The 16,058-nt window shown below is 41.8% G+C and overlaps 2 protein-coding genes and 2 non-coding genes across 5 annotated transcripts; 3 read left to right on the top strand and 1 right to left on the bottom strand.

Annotated features, from left to right (window-relative positions):
* Positions 1-109: 109 nt before the first annotated feature.
* On the top strand, positions 110-181 carry trnap-cgg (transfer RNA proline (anticodon CGG)). The gene has a single exon. It is a non-coding gene; the product is annotated as a tRNA-Pro (tRNA).
* Positions 182-461: 280 nt separating this feature from the next.
* On the bottom strand, positions 462-533 carry trnap-agg (transfer RNA proline (anticodon AGG)). Its single transcript has one exon. It is a non-coding gene; the product is annotated as a tRNA-Pro (tRNA).
* Positions 534-549: 16 nt separating this feature from the next.
* On the top strand, positions 550-6,180 carry thap12b (THAP domain containing 12b). Its single transcript, XM_085183999.1, has 5 exons — positions 550-1,322; positions 2,139-2,259; positions 2,411-2,518; positions 2,630-2,666; positions 2,757-6,180. Exons 1-5 carry the CDS (start codon positions 1,234-1,236, stop codon positions 4,661-4,663), a joined length of 2,262 nt encoding a protein of 753 aa, XP_085040125.1. The 5' UTR covers positions 550-1,233; the 3' UTR covers positions 4,664-6,180.
* Positions 6,181-6,448: 268 nt separating this feature from the next.
* Positions 6,449-15,636, top strand: map6b (microtubule-associated protein 6b). Of its 2 annotated transcripts, XM_085184003.1 has the most exons (4): positions 6,449-7,566; positions 9,718-9,931; positions 10,497-10,545; positions 13,864-13,976. In XM_085184003.1, exons 1-3 carry the CDS (start codon positions 6,833-6,835, stop codon positions 10,539-10,541), a joined length of 993 nt encoding a protein of 330 aa, XP_085040129.1. In that variant the 5' UTR covers positions 6,449-6,832; the 3' UTR covers positions 10,542-10,545; positions 13,864-13,976. The 2 variants fall into 2 exon arrangements, with proteins under 2 accessions (XP_085040129.1, XP_085040128.1); XM_085184002.1 differs by lacking the exon at positions 10,497-10,545 and having other exon boundaries at positions 6,462-7,566; positions 13,864-15,636.
* The last annotated feature ends 422 nt before the right edge of the window (positions 15,637-16,058 follow it).

Genomic DNA, 16,058 nt, shown 5'->3' with positions numbered 1-16,058 from the left:
CATTGACCCATCTACGTGAAATATACAGATGTGTAATCGTATGTAATCCTAGAAAACGGAGTGGAAATGCTACATTTAGAAAAGGATACAGGATATAGGTGACCGCGTTGGCTCGTTGGTCTAGGGGTATGATTCTCGCTTCGGGTGCGAGAGGTCCCGGGTTCAAATCCCGGACGAGCCCTGAACGTTTTACTCGGGAGTATGTATAGGATTTAAAAGAAACATAAAGAACCCTTCATGATAAATAGTAAACCCCATTATACTTGCCGTCTCACATGCAGACACCTACTTTTCATGCTTGGAGATAACTTCGGATGCAAAATCTTTTTACACTGGTAAAGCCGTTGTCAACATGAATCGTGTCCTTTCGTGGTTTTTTTTTTTTTTTTGTGGCTTTCTTTTGCACTCATGTATCATGCTGTTATGTCAAATATTAATTTACCGAAAGTCAAAAAAAAGGCGGGCTCGTCCGGGATTTGAACCCGGGACCTCTCGCACCCTAAGCGAGAATCATACCCCTAGACCAACGAGCCACATACAGGACCACTCACCCCTGCGAGTTATTACTGCCTCAGCCACCTGCGAACGCCTGTTTCTGGAGTAATGTTGCTAACCACAGAAAACACCCTTACTATCTAAATAGCTAAGACTGACCTGAAGGATTCAGTATTGGGAAATGATGAAAACACAACGCGACTATTAAGTGCATATTTCTTGGCTTTGTTAGCTACCTATTTAAATCACATGCTGCTGGTTAGTTGAAACAGTAAAGACACCCATAGTTATGCAGGTCGTCCTGCCCTAGCGGCTAACGGATACGTTAGCTAATGAGGTAGGTGCAGTGCCCCCTGGAAGCGCGGCTGTCGCTACATTCCAGGAAGAAGAAGAAGAAAAAACAAAAACTGTGTTTTTTGCCTTTTAATTGGTTGACGGGTTATCTGTGGCGTCCAGTAGTTATCACGGGCAGCTTAGGTACGTCCAATCAGAGGCTCCGGGGGCGGGACATCCCTTTGTTAAAAGCGATATATCCCAAATTTAACCGTTGTGAATGTGTGTTGGTGTATTGTGTGTCCTTTAAGTGTTTTCTTTGTCAGACATTGTCTGAGATCATGTTAGTCATCTTTTATCTTTAGCCGTACCCACCGTCCACTCAGCTTTCTACAAGAAAACCACTGAAGTCCGCGGATGACAATAGGCAGCCAACTTAGCTAAGCTAACCACCGAACCTGAAGCATGCCGAATTTTTGCGCGGCCCCGAACTGTACGCGGAAAAGCACGCAATCTGATTTGGCATTTTTTCGGTTTCCACGGGACCCGGAGAGGTAAGTCAGCAAATATGACAGTACGCTACGAGCTTTAGCATTCAGCAGAGTCCAGAAGACCATGTGTAGTGTCCTAAAGTTGTACTGAAATGAGTGAGGAATTATAACACCACTAACCAATCCGTAAAGACCACAAACAAGGCGCGATAAATATTTTCTCGTTAATTTTCCAGTTATTAGGCCGTGTTTAATCACTAGCTTTTATCTGAACTACATCGTGTATATATATATATATAGACTCTATGGCAGACTGAGTTTAGAGCTAACTTTCTGGTATGTAATGTAAGACGTGTAGACTAGGTCCTGACAATTCGAATGTTTGTACAATGTGGTTTCTGCTAAGGTCTGCATCTCCTTTTCTAGCCCAACATTCAAAATGTAGCAAAAGTAAATTATTTCTTATCTCCCATTTTCAGTTTTATTGTGATTTTTTTTTTTTAACATAGTGTGGCCACAATGTCAAACCAGAAACAAAAAGTAACTGTGCATTTTGGTGTGCTTGTCTTTATGTTGTTGTTATTCCATTTTAATAACGAGTCGTTTGAATTAATAAGTTGTCTATAATGATAAGTTTGAGAAGTGCTACTTCAATTATTAAGTTGTAAATTTAGTAAAAGTGCTAGTGCTAGTACCTGATTTTTAGTGGAAATAGAAATACTTTATTGCACTTTTATTGATGTATTGCAAAGGAAAGTGGTAGGATATATTGCTGTTTCTGTAGTTTTTCTTTTTCTTCTCAGCCTTCATATGGACAGTGGCAGTCTCAATCCATTTCTGTATCTTAGCATGTCAAATAAATTTTCTTATTACTTCTAGATGCAGAATCTGGGTAGAGAACTGTCGCAGGGCCGATCTAGAGGCAAAAACATCAGACCAGTTGAATAAGCACTACAGACTATGTGCCAAGCACTTTGACCCAGCTATGGTGTGCAAAACTGTGAGTATTCCGTGAGCAGGCAGAGCCTTCTATACATTTATTTCCTCAAAAATGTGCATCTTTTAAATGTTGCTTATTTTAATTATGTGAGTTTTGTTTGCTTGTTTGTTTAGTTTTTTTTTTATATATATATATATATTTCTTTCCCCAGAGCCCTTATCGGACTGTGCTGAAGGATACGGCAATTCCAACAATATTTGATCTAACAAGCCATTTAAAAAATCCTCACACCAGACATCGCAAGCGGATTAAAGAGCTTGTAAGGAAGATATTTGATAGCTTTTGGGTCTTTTTAAATAAGGTTAATAACATGACTGTTTTTAGTTTTGGTAAATAACTTTTATACTTTTTTTTTTTTTTTTAATTGCAGACTGAAGAAGATATACGGAAGATAAAAGAAAGGAGATGTAAGCTATTAAATTAGGACTTTGTTTTTTGTTCCAATTTTATAATCAGTTTTCTTGAGAAGATTGTTGTTGTGTCATCTCTCTTCACAGTGGCATCTTCTATTGACCAGATTGCTTCCAAAAAAGATGCCGCAGAAGATAGCACAACCACCAATGAGGATGAACCTCAGCTGTCCACGGAGGAGAAGGCATTTCGGGAATACCTGAGATCTTTGTTTGAAGCCGTGGTCATGTTAGGAAAACAAAGCATACCGTTAATGCCTCTTAAAGCATCAGAAACAGAACTTAAACCCAACAACTTCCAGGCCCTCCTAGATTATCGCATGAACGCTGGAGATGAAGCTTTGAAGAAGCGCTTTGAGGCAACGGCCGTGAACTCTGAATACCTTTCTGTAACCCAGCAAAGTCAGCTCCTGGACATTTGTGAGAACACAGTGAGGGAGGAGATGCTAATGGAAGTGAGAGAGAGTCGCTTCTTCTCCCTAGTGACAGGCGACCTTGTGGAATTTGCCAATGAGAATCACCTTCCTCTGTTTTTACGTTTTGTAAATCAGCAGAACGTCCTCCGAGAGGAGTTTTTGGACTTTGTGCCATTTGATGGTGATGAGCCTGCACTGGTAGAGAGACTGGAGGCCCAGCTGACTGATCGCTGGGGGCTCAGCATGGAAGACTGCCGTGGTCAGGCCCATAAAGCCACTGGGATTTCCACCACCAAGATGAAAGCAGTAGCAGTATTACTGATGGAGAAGTATCCCTTGGCATTGCACATGCCTTGCTCCCATATGGCACTGAACATTCACCTAGCCAACAGCCTTCCATTCCCCAATGTCCAAGTGGTCATGGAAACCCTGAGAAGGATTGGTGCTTTCTTTCAGGCCCAGTCAACTCAGGATGAGCTCGAGAAAGCCACCTCCACTCACTACCAGAAGAATGAAGAGAAAGGAGCTGCACTAAAACAAGCTTGTATCCCAGGCTGGACAGAACAACACAACGTCTTTGATGTGCTGCTGGATATGTTGCCACCGTTGCTGCTGTGCATGGACAATATTCGAGACAATGAAGAAGGAAAGTTTGCTGCCTCTGAGGTGGCAGATGGATATTCAATAGCAGAAACTCTTGCAGACTTTGAGATCGTTGTCACCATTGTCATCCTGAAGAATGTCCTTACCTTCACTAGAGCCTTTGGGAGGAATCTCCAAGGGGAAACACTTGATGTGTTTTTTGCTGCCAACAGTCTAACAGCTGTCCTGCATTCACTTAATGAGGTCAATGATAACATTGATGTCTACCATGAATTTTGGTACGAGGAAGCTGTGAGCGTGGCTACCATGATCGAGATTCCCGTCAAAGTTCCAAGGCTGTTTCTAAGGAAACAGCGTGCTGCCGATGTGGGTGAAATTCAAGCTGAGCCGTATTTTAAGGAGTATGTTACAATGCCTGTAATCCACGGGATCATGCAGGAGGTGGAGGACATGTTCTCTGAGACTAACCTCAAAGCCCTGAAGTGTCTGTCGCTGGTTCCGGCTGTCATGGGCCAAATGAAGTTCAACACCACTGAGGAAAACTACGCAGATGTTTACCGGAATGACCTCCCCAATCCTGACACGTTACCTGCAGAGCTCCACTGCTGGAGAATCAAGTGGAAGCACAGAGGCAAAGAGGTGCGCCTGCCCACCACCATTCATGAAACCTTGCAGCTCCCGGATGTTAAATTCTTTCCCAATGTGAACTCCTTCCTCAAGGTACTTTCCACCTTGCCTGTGCTGAAGCTAGAGGACAGCAAAAGTGACACGGCAAGTGGAAGACTCCAGGCTTACCTCGACAGCATGCCTCCTCACCAATGGAACAAAAGTCTTGCGATGCTTAATGTTAACACTCATGTCAAACATGACCTGGATGTCATGGTGGACAAATACTGCAGACTGTATCCAGAGGATGACACTGAAGTCGACGCAGAGTCCGAGGAAGTAGCCGAGGAAGAGGCTGGGATGAAATGATGTGATGCAGTGAGCTGAATAGAACAGTTTGGATTGATTGCATAATTTTCGGGGGTATAAAAACATGTGGATACAAGTACTTGTAAATTTTAATAGAGACGTAAATTAGCGCTTGACATTCATGTCTGAAGTTAAGCTCTTATTGTATTTGGTCAGATGAATAAATGGTGTATTTAAATGCACCACACATTTAATCTTGAGTTGTAAACAGATTCACAAATTTGTCTGGAACAAAATGAATACTCATTATTCCTTGTGGACTTTTTGAAAATTGTAAATCAGAAAACGATCTGTAAACATTCAAATTCTGTGTCAACTTGAGTTATTAGACTAGACTCTTCTGTAAATGTTTATATATTTTTCTATCTTAAAATGGATCTGTCAGGTTCATTTACGATTCCCCGTTTCTTTCACTAATCTCTGCTAGGCTAGCTCTATATAATTTCACAACAATCAACTGCAGCCCTGTAGTTCATCCATTGTCTGAAACGATAAAAAAACGATGAGCTTCCAGTTGGGAGGGAAAAATGTTTATTTCCCAGTTAATTGCTAAAGATTTATTTACACAGGTCTAGATACTAGTCAGTGACATTTTTGCGATTGCTTTAGCTGCTAGCAGATTGCTGCAGTTTCCTGTAGTGTGCATGGAGCATCCTAACTTGCCTGCAGTCAGTCACAAACTACCTGTCGAGCTGTAATGTTTGCATACAAGTCAACAACTTTCATGCAAAGTACAGCAAGGAGGGGTTTTTTGTGCAGCACCCTCTTTGCAGCTGCTTTCACCTGCTAACGGCCAGTAACCGCTTAATAAATACACACTAACTACTAGTAACCAGAGGTTGCCAGGGGGTTGCCTACTGATCTCTAGGCCTGTGTGACTGAAGTCTTAACAGTGATTAGTCGCTGGCTTCATTGTTTGAAAGTTTGGTCATATCAAAATGAGCATTCCTTTTTTTTTTAAACATTTAGTTTTTCATATATGACAGGAAATGGGTCCACTTTAAGGGCTTTCTATGTTTTGTGCTTGATGGGCTTTGCTGCTGAGATTAACTAATGGCCTAATTTTTTGTTTTTATATTGTGTGCTTTTAATTCAAACCACATGATGGAGGCAGATGCCCCTGTTGATTTACGGTGCAGGACGCAGGAAGAGCAGGAGAGGGAGCAATTCCATCAATATCAGCAGCATCCCTGAATTAATGCTCAGGAAATGTTTCCTACTGTAGAGTGAATTAGAATGTCAGTTATTTTGTACAGCTAAGTGCAAATCTTTGGAAAGCTCATCCCTGTACAGGCTAACATGATTTAAATGGTCGTGCATCACTGTTCTGATTGTAATGCAGTTAAATGTTTGCTTCACTGTGCAGATTGATGCAGGGATAGGAGTCGGCATAAATGGGTTAGTTTGTTTGGAAAGATGGTTTCATTTTTATTTCCACGCATTTTATATAAAGTTTGTTTTGCTTGACTAAGACTCTGTAAAGAAGACCAATAAAGTCGGAGTCAGTGACCAAAATATTTTTTTTATTGTTTTCTTGAATATTTCATCATCAGATTTTGCATCTCGTCCCCACTTTAATCATGGCCGCTGCATCCAGTGGGACTTGACTTGATGTTAATTTCGTGTTATTTGTTCTGATTTTCAGCAACGTTTTTTTTTTCTCGGCCATTTCCTAAAAACGGAACAATAGGCTTCTGCGAGGCTTGCATCCACTGTGGGTTTACGTTTGTGACATGGCAGCATTGGGGTTAACCGTGTCTCCTCCCTCTTTGCTGGCCAGACGCTGACGAGCTCAGGTGATAGTTCATCGTGCATACTCAGTGCAGACCCCCTGACTGTCGAAGGATCACACAAATGTGGGTGGGGTCGCTTTGATGCGCAACCAGACAGCAATGTATACACTCCACAGCAAGCCCCCAAACTGTGAAACTTGAACAAGAGCAACATCCTGCAGGAGGAGGCAAAGAGGGAGGCGTGTGGGCGCTTCTCCCGTAAGTCTCGGGCAAAGATTAGATCTGCTCATCGGAATTGCATAACGCGAGAGTAATCCTGACTGGACAAAAAACGGGTTCGAGTCGTGAGTAGGACGTTTATTTACGTGTGTATCCCCGATTTATTTCCTTCCCCTTTAGCATCTTTTCTCTAGTCAGCTTCCTAGAATCGAACATTATGGCATGGCCGTGCATTACGCGTGCTTGCTGCATCAATCGCTTTTGGTCCGAGCTGGATAAAGCAGACATCGCGGTGCCTTTGGTTTTCGCCAGATACTCCGACGTGGCCGACGTACCGCATGTGCCCCATCATCCGCAGCCGAAACTGAAGAAGGCCGGTGCCATTGCCATAGAAACCCAGCCCCATCCCGGCGAGCAGGAGGCTGGGAAGGCACCGCCCGCGACGGGTGCCGCAGCGGGCAAAGATGGCTCTACTGCGTCCGTCATGCGCCAAGACTTCAAGGCGTGGAGAGTGCGCCCCGAGGCCAGCTGCAAGCCCAGAAACGAGTACCAGCCATCACCGGCCCCTTTCAACAACAAAACTCAGTATCAGAAGGATTACAAGCCCTGGCCTATACCGAAGAAGCACGACCACCCATGGATCCCCAAATCGAGCCCCACCGCCGGCGGTCCGGAAAGGAGCGCAGGAAGCGGTAAGCAGGAGCAGGTGGCCGGCGAGGTCGAGAGCGGGGTGGAGAAGAGCGAGATTGAGGAGAAGACGCAGGAGAAGGAGTCACAGGAGGTGGTCAAGAGAAGCGTGAAGAGGGAAAAGTCATCAGAGAGGAAAACCGGTGAGAAGACGGAGGGACAGGTGGCTGCAGATGTGAGCGCGGAGCAGAGGAAAGGCAGAGCGGCTGCAGACGCTCTGAACAGGCAGATAAAGGAGGTTATGTCGACTTCTAGCAGCTACAGGTAAGCGTGTAAGGCTGTGACAATGCGCTGTTCAAGGTAACACTTTTTATTCTACACACTATTACATGTTTGATTTTCTGTAATTGTTACTGTGCACTCAGTAGCAGCAGAGGGTGTTAGCAGGAATAAGCACAGCATCCCTGAAAACACTTCAGCTGTCACGCAAAAATCACTGTAGGATTTTTTGGTAGGCTATTGAAGGGTCTCTTTTTGCAGTCTCCAGTGATATCAGATGTAAACTGACACTGCTACAGATAAAGGTTCAGTATTGATTCTTTTTTTTCTGCTTCAGCCTTCCTGGGAGTACTACCAAATCAATGCCATGGGCCATGAATGAGTAAAGCCACTAAAAGGATCTGAATGTAATCATGTGTGTCTTAACAGGGTTTTTTCTACTCAGGCTTCCTCCAAATTTGAGTAGGCGAGGCATGCAAGTTGAGAAGACGTGCTTCACAGAAATTTCATGGAGAAAAGCTCATTACAGATCAAAACTGAATTAATCTACTTCACTGTTTTGCAGGCAGTGAAGTAGAAACAGTTTGGATCATGAGAATTTTAAAATGTGAAACCAATGAAGGAGTAAACCATGTATACAAGAGTAAAGAAAGGCTTCTGTCTCTAACCCAGAACACACACTCACTGGCCACTTTGTTAGGTACACCTGTTCAACTGCTCATCAACACAAATATCAAATCAGCCAATCACATGGCTGCTAGAATGATAAATTTAATGAGCTTGAGTTTTTATAGCCTCCATTAAAATCGGACAATAAATGCTGGAAAAACAGTGTCCACTCCAAGCTTCAATTTCTGCTGCAACATTAAGATGGTAGGCTCAGAATTTGGCATTAGCAACAAGCATGGATCCATCCTGCCTTCTGGGCCCCTTACCAAGTGAGTACTGTTGCTGACCACGTCTGTCTCTCTATGACCACTGTGTACCCATCGTGTGATGGCTGCTTCCAGCAGGATAATGTCACAAGACTCAGATTATCTCGAACTGTTTTGTTTTGTTTTTTCTTAATATGACAATGAGTTTACTGTACTCACATGGGCTCCACAGTCACCAGACCTCAATCTAATAGATTTAATAAAGCTCCCCTGGGATGTGGTGTAACGGAAGATTTGCATCATGGACGTGCAGCTGACAAATCTGCAGCAACTGGTTGATGCTATCACTAAAATCTCTGAGGAATAATTTCACCTTATTGAATTTATGCCACAGTGAATGAGGACAGTTCTGAAAGCAAAAGGAGGTCCAACTGGGTGCTACCAAGGTGTACCTAATAAAGTGACTAGCGACTGTATGCATAAATGACCTGGCTTTCTGAATGGCTGAGTTGGAAACCGGAAGTTTTCATTTGTGCAGTGAATAAAACACAGTTACACATTGCAATGACATCTCCCATTTATTTAAAAAAACAAACAAAAACTATTTTCAGGGTCATAATAATAATAATAGTAATAATAATAATAATAATAATCTAAATCTGAATTAGAATTCTTAATTAATTTCCTGCTGTGTAATAGAAAACACGTGTAAGCTGTGTCTCACAACGAGTCCACTTCCTGTCTACATGTACCTGAAAAGAAAGCACGTGTTGCCCCTTCCCGGTCTTGCAAAGCGTGGACAATAAATCTGAAGGTCAAATTTTGATTTGACTGCTAAAAATAAACTGACAGTCCTGCAGAACCTGCAGCTGAGCTGTAATCAACATGAATACAGTGTACATGTCTGATGGTTGGTACATGAGCGTCTACATAAAAGTGAGGATAGCCTCTAGTGGTGATGTCAAATTATCCTAGGCCTCTATGCCAAGGATAATCTGTACCTTACAAACCTTTCATAGAAAGCTTTTTATCATTATTATTATTACTATTATTATTATTATCATCATTATTTGTAAATCTTCTGTCTTTTCAGTATAATCAGTGGCCGCTCTTCTCTCAATTCAATGCTTAATTTTTGCTAGCTGTTAATTTTAATGTTGTATGAGGAGCACCACAGCTGTGTTCAGTTTTAATAATTGATTCATTGATCAGGTTTCAGTTTATTTGAGAGTCAGTTGATTTAATTACTCTGATTTTTTCTTTTTTCTTAACTATTCAGTAATAAAAAAAAAAATCAAAATCTCGTTTACACTGTTCTTAGGACTGAGTTCAAGGCTTATAAGGATGTGAAGCCAGTGAAGCCCATCAAAGCTCCATCCCAGTATAAACCCCCTGGGGAGGAGACCAGTCTGGAAACCAGCTATAGTGCCACATTCAAGGGGGAGCAGGTGAAGGCTCACCCAACGGACAATAAGCTGCTGGAGCGCAGGAGGATACGCAGCTTGTATAGCGAACCCAGCAAGGAGCCTGCCAAGGTGAGATGACGTCCACGCACGAATCTGCAGAAACGATACCTCTCCATCTCGACTTCTTGTAATTGCACACATATCAAACCTAAATTAACCCGGCCGTATGCTAGAGTTTGTATTTCGTGATTTCAGTTCTTACTCACTGAAACCCATAAGTGTTATCTCGTTATACAAAATATTCAAGCAGTGCCTAATGACATGTGGTCTAACTCACCATAAACACAAACTAGAACAGCTTTATGTGTCAACAACATTTTTTATTACATGATGTGCATTTGTCATTGCTACTTGGTTCTGCTACACTACGCTCAGCTAATCAGCATACATACTGTGTATTTAGCAAGCTGTATATGCTAATGAATAGTAAAATGGTCACTGCATCGATTTCAGAAGCTAAAGTGACATTCCATCATTAGAGTATGGTAATATGACGTAATCCCTTTACCAACCTATTATGTGAAGATATTCCCCACATACGGTAAGATCTTTTTGCATGTAATGGGTTTGAATTGGTTAGTCATGTGTCTACAGTGGTGTGTTCATGTGGCCACTCCTTCTCTCATTCTTGTAGGACTTCTCAGAGACTGAGAGCAGCTCTGTTCTAAATCTGCTGTAGTCAGGTGTGTTCTCTGTTTCTTCTAGAAGGCATGGAGGCTGACCTCAAAGTTGATAAGGCCAAAACATGCATACTGACACACACACACACACACACAGTATGCGTCTTGGCTAATGTGAGCTTCAGGCCATGTCCACACTAATGTGTTTTCCTTTGAAAACGCATCTTCTTCTCTCCGTCCACGCCCAGACGGCGTTTTCGGTCAAGGAAAATGCAGCGTTTTGAAAACGCTCTCCAAAGCGGAAACATTTGAAAACGCCGTTTTTGCGCGGAGGGCATTTGTTGTTTTGTTTGCGCTCAATTTTGACAGCCCTATTAAAGATTAATATCAGTCAGTACATGCTCCAGATAACTTTTCTTCAAATTCTTTAATTCTCACTCGCTTTTGCAACTTTGTACTTTTGCGTTACTCGTAGCAACAACTCCACCTCATTGTTAGTCCATTTAAAAAACTCGGCACTTTCCCTCGACATTTTGCCGCGACGTTTCAAAGAGCCGAAAAGTAAATAAATGGCAGACAGAAATGAGGCAGGTCGAATCGTCTTGCGTTTCACGCATGCGCAGTACTGGAACGTAAGCGTTTTCAGGCGTTTTCAGACGTTTCCAAACGTGGACGCTCAACTATGTGAAAACGACTGAAAACGATAGTGTGGACGCAGAGCGTTCTCAGACGAAAACACCGTTTTCATATTTATCCGGGCTAGTGTGGACGTAGCCTCAGTCACATTTATCACCCAGTTGCCAGATGCAGTCCTCCCAAAGTTATTTGTTCACTGTTTGCCCACCTCTCAGCCTGCACCAGCCACTACCTTTTGTGGAGATTTGTAGTTTTAACAGTTCATCATGGGGTTTGGAAGAAAACAAGGATGGGATTGGAGGAAACAATGAAGCAGAGATGCTATCAACATGTATCAGATAAAAATCAAAACATTTGTTGCACCAGTGGACCTAGAAAACAGGCTCTATTGTGTTAGTAAAAGCTACACTGGGCAAGATGGCACTTCTTTTTTCTTCATGCAATGGCTGACCATGAATTGGCGTACAGATTATAAAGAGGAATACTAGGAATATGGCAGTGCATTTTTGATATCCTCTGTGCCTCTGTCTGATTAGTGTAGCAGCAGTGTGCAGGTCAGTGTGACACAGCCATGTGGATCTAATTGTATTCTTTGAGACCCACGTCATCAACATTAAGAAGAAAAAATATTTAAAGTGTTAAATCTAATCTGGTCTGGTAAACCTGATGGAGTGCAGTGCCTTTCTTTCTTTCTTTTACACTGGTACCATGGTAACATAGTCTTCCTAATCCCACACTGACCGTCTCTGGCAACAAAATTTATTAACAAGGTTTGCCATGGCGACGCCTAACTTACTTTACACAACTCTGAGAAATAGAGCTGTCCACATATTTTTTTTTAGTCAGAAATAACCTTTCACTGTCATCTTATACAATATTGTTTGTAAGGTTTATTTAATCAGCAAAAGTTGAGCATGATTTGCAACTTTGTCGCCGGATGCTGATGCTCATTTATAAAAGCTGGGAGCCCCTCCATCAGTCTGTTATCACTAAGGCAACTCCAGCTCAAGAGCAGAAATGAGCTAAGCGCCTGGCTTGAGGCCACATTTATCTCTGCACCCACTTTTCCCCACTCGATCTTTTGATCTGAACAAATCTCACCAATGCAGGCCTGCTTGTCAAGCCTCCACCAGTATTAGTAGTTGAACCAAATTGGTTCATTTTATAAAGCATAATACTAACATCATATACTAATATAAACTAAATACCATGTATGCTTTATATTCCTTAAAAGTTCATTAAATAAGGAACTGCACGAACCACTTTTTAGAGAAGGAAAGGCACAAACACGCTTTTTGTGCTATTGTTTGGACCTTTATCTTTATTGCACTAACCACATCATGCAAGTATCATCTATAGCATATGGTGTCATTTGCCTGAAATTATCTTGAGTAGCAAGATAAAAGAAGGTTTGTATTGCATGATAAAATAAGACTTGATTTATAATCTATCAGTTAGCCTACAGTAAGTAAAGATGTAAATGGTTAGCTTAAAATTTTGGGAAGTATGCTTATTTGTTTTCTTGCTTGGAGCCAGCAGTTAATTATCTTAGCTTTGCACAAAGGTTCTCAAAATGTGGTCCGCGGGTCAGTGGCATTCCATGGTAACACAGTATGCTGCCTGTGAGTTTGACAAGGAAAGAATACATGAATGTACAACACATTTAATTTATATGCATGTCACCCTTTAAACTTCCAGTGCAGAGCAAAACCAAGAAAATGTATCGCTTCGGTTTAATCTCTGCTGTTCTAGCAGTCATAGCGGTCTAAGCCTTACTGTCACCCCATTAGCTGTTAGCTCCTCACACCCCACACGGTGGTGGTGGTGTTGGTTGGTTTCATTATGTCACCCCCACTGGTTAAACGTGGAAAACTAAACGAAATAAAATGTAGAATCCTAGAATATTCCCACAGAGTGTCAACGACATGCCTGATCATCAGCATCAGAATTCCCTTCTAAGCTGAGATCTGCAACTTGTTATTTCAACATGTTAAAATGGCAGTTTTGCATTGGGGTTAAAGTCTGCACCATCCTGCAGTTAGAAAGTCTTGCTATAAGGCGTTTGATCAAATGTGATTGGCTCAGTTTGTTGGCTTTGCAAGTGATGGAGCAACACCTGTAATGGGCTGAGAGAGGTGGAGTAGCCACACTCCTGGGTGGAAAGATCAACCCTAACCCCATTGTCATTGAATGCACCATTCACAGTTAGAATCTGTGGTACATGATGCTGTAAAACATGTTACAGAGCGAGTCATTTTTACACATTCGTTGACTCTTACACTCCAGAAGTCTGCAGTAACTTGAAGTAAATGGAACTGGATGCGTCTGGATATTTACATATGTGGTTAAAAGTGGGTCAAGCTCAGCAGGAAGGCAGAGAAATCTGTGATCAGTGGATAACCAGGCCAATTTTTTTTATTAGGAATCTACCGTAGTGGCATATTTATTAATTATTTTATTAAACTGACAGCAGTTTGTGCTGCTGAATTTTCAACATGATTTCATATTAAATATTTGTTTGTTGTGTTTGATTGTGTCTAAAGAGGAGAACAATAAGGCCAGGTGTTTATATAGAATTTTTGCTAAGCTGAGCCAAGGTAATTGGCTATCGGCTTTAGATTCATATTTAAATGATGATGTTGTCATCCTCCAAGCAAGGAAACAAAATAAATTCCATTTCCCAAAGTATTAATCAGTTTCTCTGACATCAGTTTAATCTCTTCTCGCATCTCTTCTCTCTTTCAGGTGGATAAACCAGTTTCCCGCACCAAACCAAAAAAGTCATCATCAACACCAACAACAACAGGGAGGATGCAGAAAAAAGCTAAAGAGAAGCAGATTTCTAGTTCCCAGTCAGCCAAGAAGAAACCTTCTTTGGGCGCCTCAGAACCCAAACCGGGCGGAGCCGTCACAAAGAAGAGCAAAGAGATCAGCAACAGACTGGCAGAGGCGGGCAAACAGTAAAACAAGCTAACGTGGTCACATGAAGCGAATCTCTTCCCTTTGGTTTATTTCCTTACCTGTTGTTTTTGCTGTCCGGTCATATATAGTTTGAATGGGCACCAATGTTGAGCTTTTAGGATAATGCAAATAATTTCACGGCAAACTATGCGTGTGTGAATGTGTGAAAAGTACGTGAATGTATTCTGGCGCACAGAACTGCTTTCTATTATCGAGCACATAATTTTGCACATTGTTTCTATGAGTTCCGTTTCGACAGCAAACCTTAAAAAGGAGCAATCGGTACACATGTAGTGTGTGTATGTAAGGGAATTTTTACCTTTGTCTGAATGGATGATGAATTCAGTGTTAAAATGATTGTAAACAAAAAGAAAAAGGTCAAAGAGAGGCTTTTTTTTTTGTTTTTCTGTATCACATGAAGGGATTTTTGTGAAAAGTGAATAATCTGTTTCACAGTGAATTACAGTGCCTCCGCTGTATGGTCCTGGTTTTCATTTCATTGTTCTGGATGATATCTGCTGAGATAGAAAGTGAACTGTAATATAATTACTACAGCTTGCATGCAAGACCCTGTTTTCGGTTCATTTGCTGACTGTCTGTCACAGTCACATCCTAGCTTGTAAATTGAGCTTTCAAAGATAAATGTATAGGGTTAAATCCTTCTCAAACATAATGCATGAGTAGAAATAGATTCTGATCACACCAAAAAGGTACATACAGTGAGTAAAATCATAGTCTAGTGGCTATTAAAGCTGTAAAATAAACACACCAGCAATATGGTTTCACCCACAAGCAATCTAAATGGAGATCCACTCCCTTGATTTAATAAGAAAACCATAGTTTTCACGATGACTCAGTACTTTGTGGCATTGTACTCCAACCTCCCCTCTGAGCTGTGACGCTGTAGTTGTGCTAAATAATTTTAAAAAAGAAAAGAAAAGACAAATAGGCCTAAAAAAAAAAATGAGAGAGAGAACTAGTTAGATTTGCTCAACATTTTTCACTCTGAATGCACTGATGTGTTGAAGGACAAGGAATGGGCCAGGACTCTTTAAACTGCTGCTGTCTGAAAATCTAAAACTCGCATGAGTTCTTCGTGACATGACCTCAAAAAGTTATCACAGCCCAGCCTTCCCTCTCTGGTTGTAAACACAGACGTATACCGTGATACCCTCAGTGGCCGACACGGCCGCGGTGTGTGAGGGCCCAGTCTAGCACTAGCCACCGTGGGTCTGCTTCCAGTTTCAGCTTCTGTGTGTGTGAGTGCATGAGTGATAACTGAGTGAAAGTTTTTTTTTGTGCGTGTGTGTGTTTGACCTTTTCAGCCTGCTGCCTGCTAAGCATCAAGTCTGACCCAACCACTACAAGTGCTGCTATGCACTCCGACACTCTGGTGCTATATCTCTCATCTTATATGCTGTCAGGTTTGGACTGCGTGTGGCGTCAGACCAGAGTGAAGTGATGATATGACGTGCGTATGTCATACTGCTGTTGTGATATTGTGCTTGTGTTCTCAGCTTGCTTTGAATGAACTGATTAAAGTGATGCAGAATCCTGCGTTGTGACTTGTTGAATTTATTTGGACTTTAGTGTTTATTAAAATGCAACAGCTTATCCTGTTAAGTAAATGGCATATACAGTCACTGTCCACTTTGTTAGGTACACCTGTTCAGCTGCTCATTATCACAAATATCCAGAAGTCAGAGAAAAGGAAGCAAGGCAACGGCTCAAAAACACTTGTTACAACCAAGATATGTAGAAGGGCATCTCTGAATGTGCACAACATGTCAAACCTTGAAGCAGATGGACTACAGCAGCAGAAGATAACATGACTCCTGTCATGAAACTGAAGCTACAGTTCAGAAATTAAACCATAAAACATTGGTAAAATGTCTCCATGTCTGGTGAGTTTCAATTTCTGCTCACATTCAGATTGAAATCGTGGATCCATCCTTCCTTGTATCAGCAGTTCAGGCTGC

The sequence above is a fragment of the Neolamprologus multifasciatus genome, chromosome 14 (genome assembly GCF_963576455.1).
Source record: "Neolamprologus multifasciatus chromosome 14, fNeoMul1.2, whole genome shotgun sequence".
Lineage (NCBI taxonomy): Eukaryota > Metazoa > Chordata > Actinopteri > Cichliformes > Cichlidae > Neolamprologus > Neolamprologus multifasciatus.
Note: the sequence above shows the minus strand (reverse complement) of the source record. Positions and strands in the feature narration are given on the sequence as shown.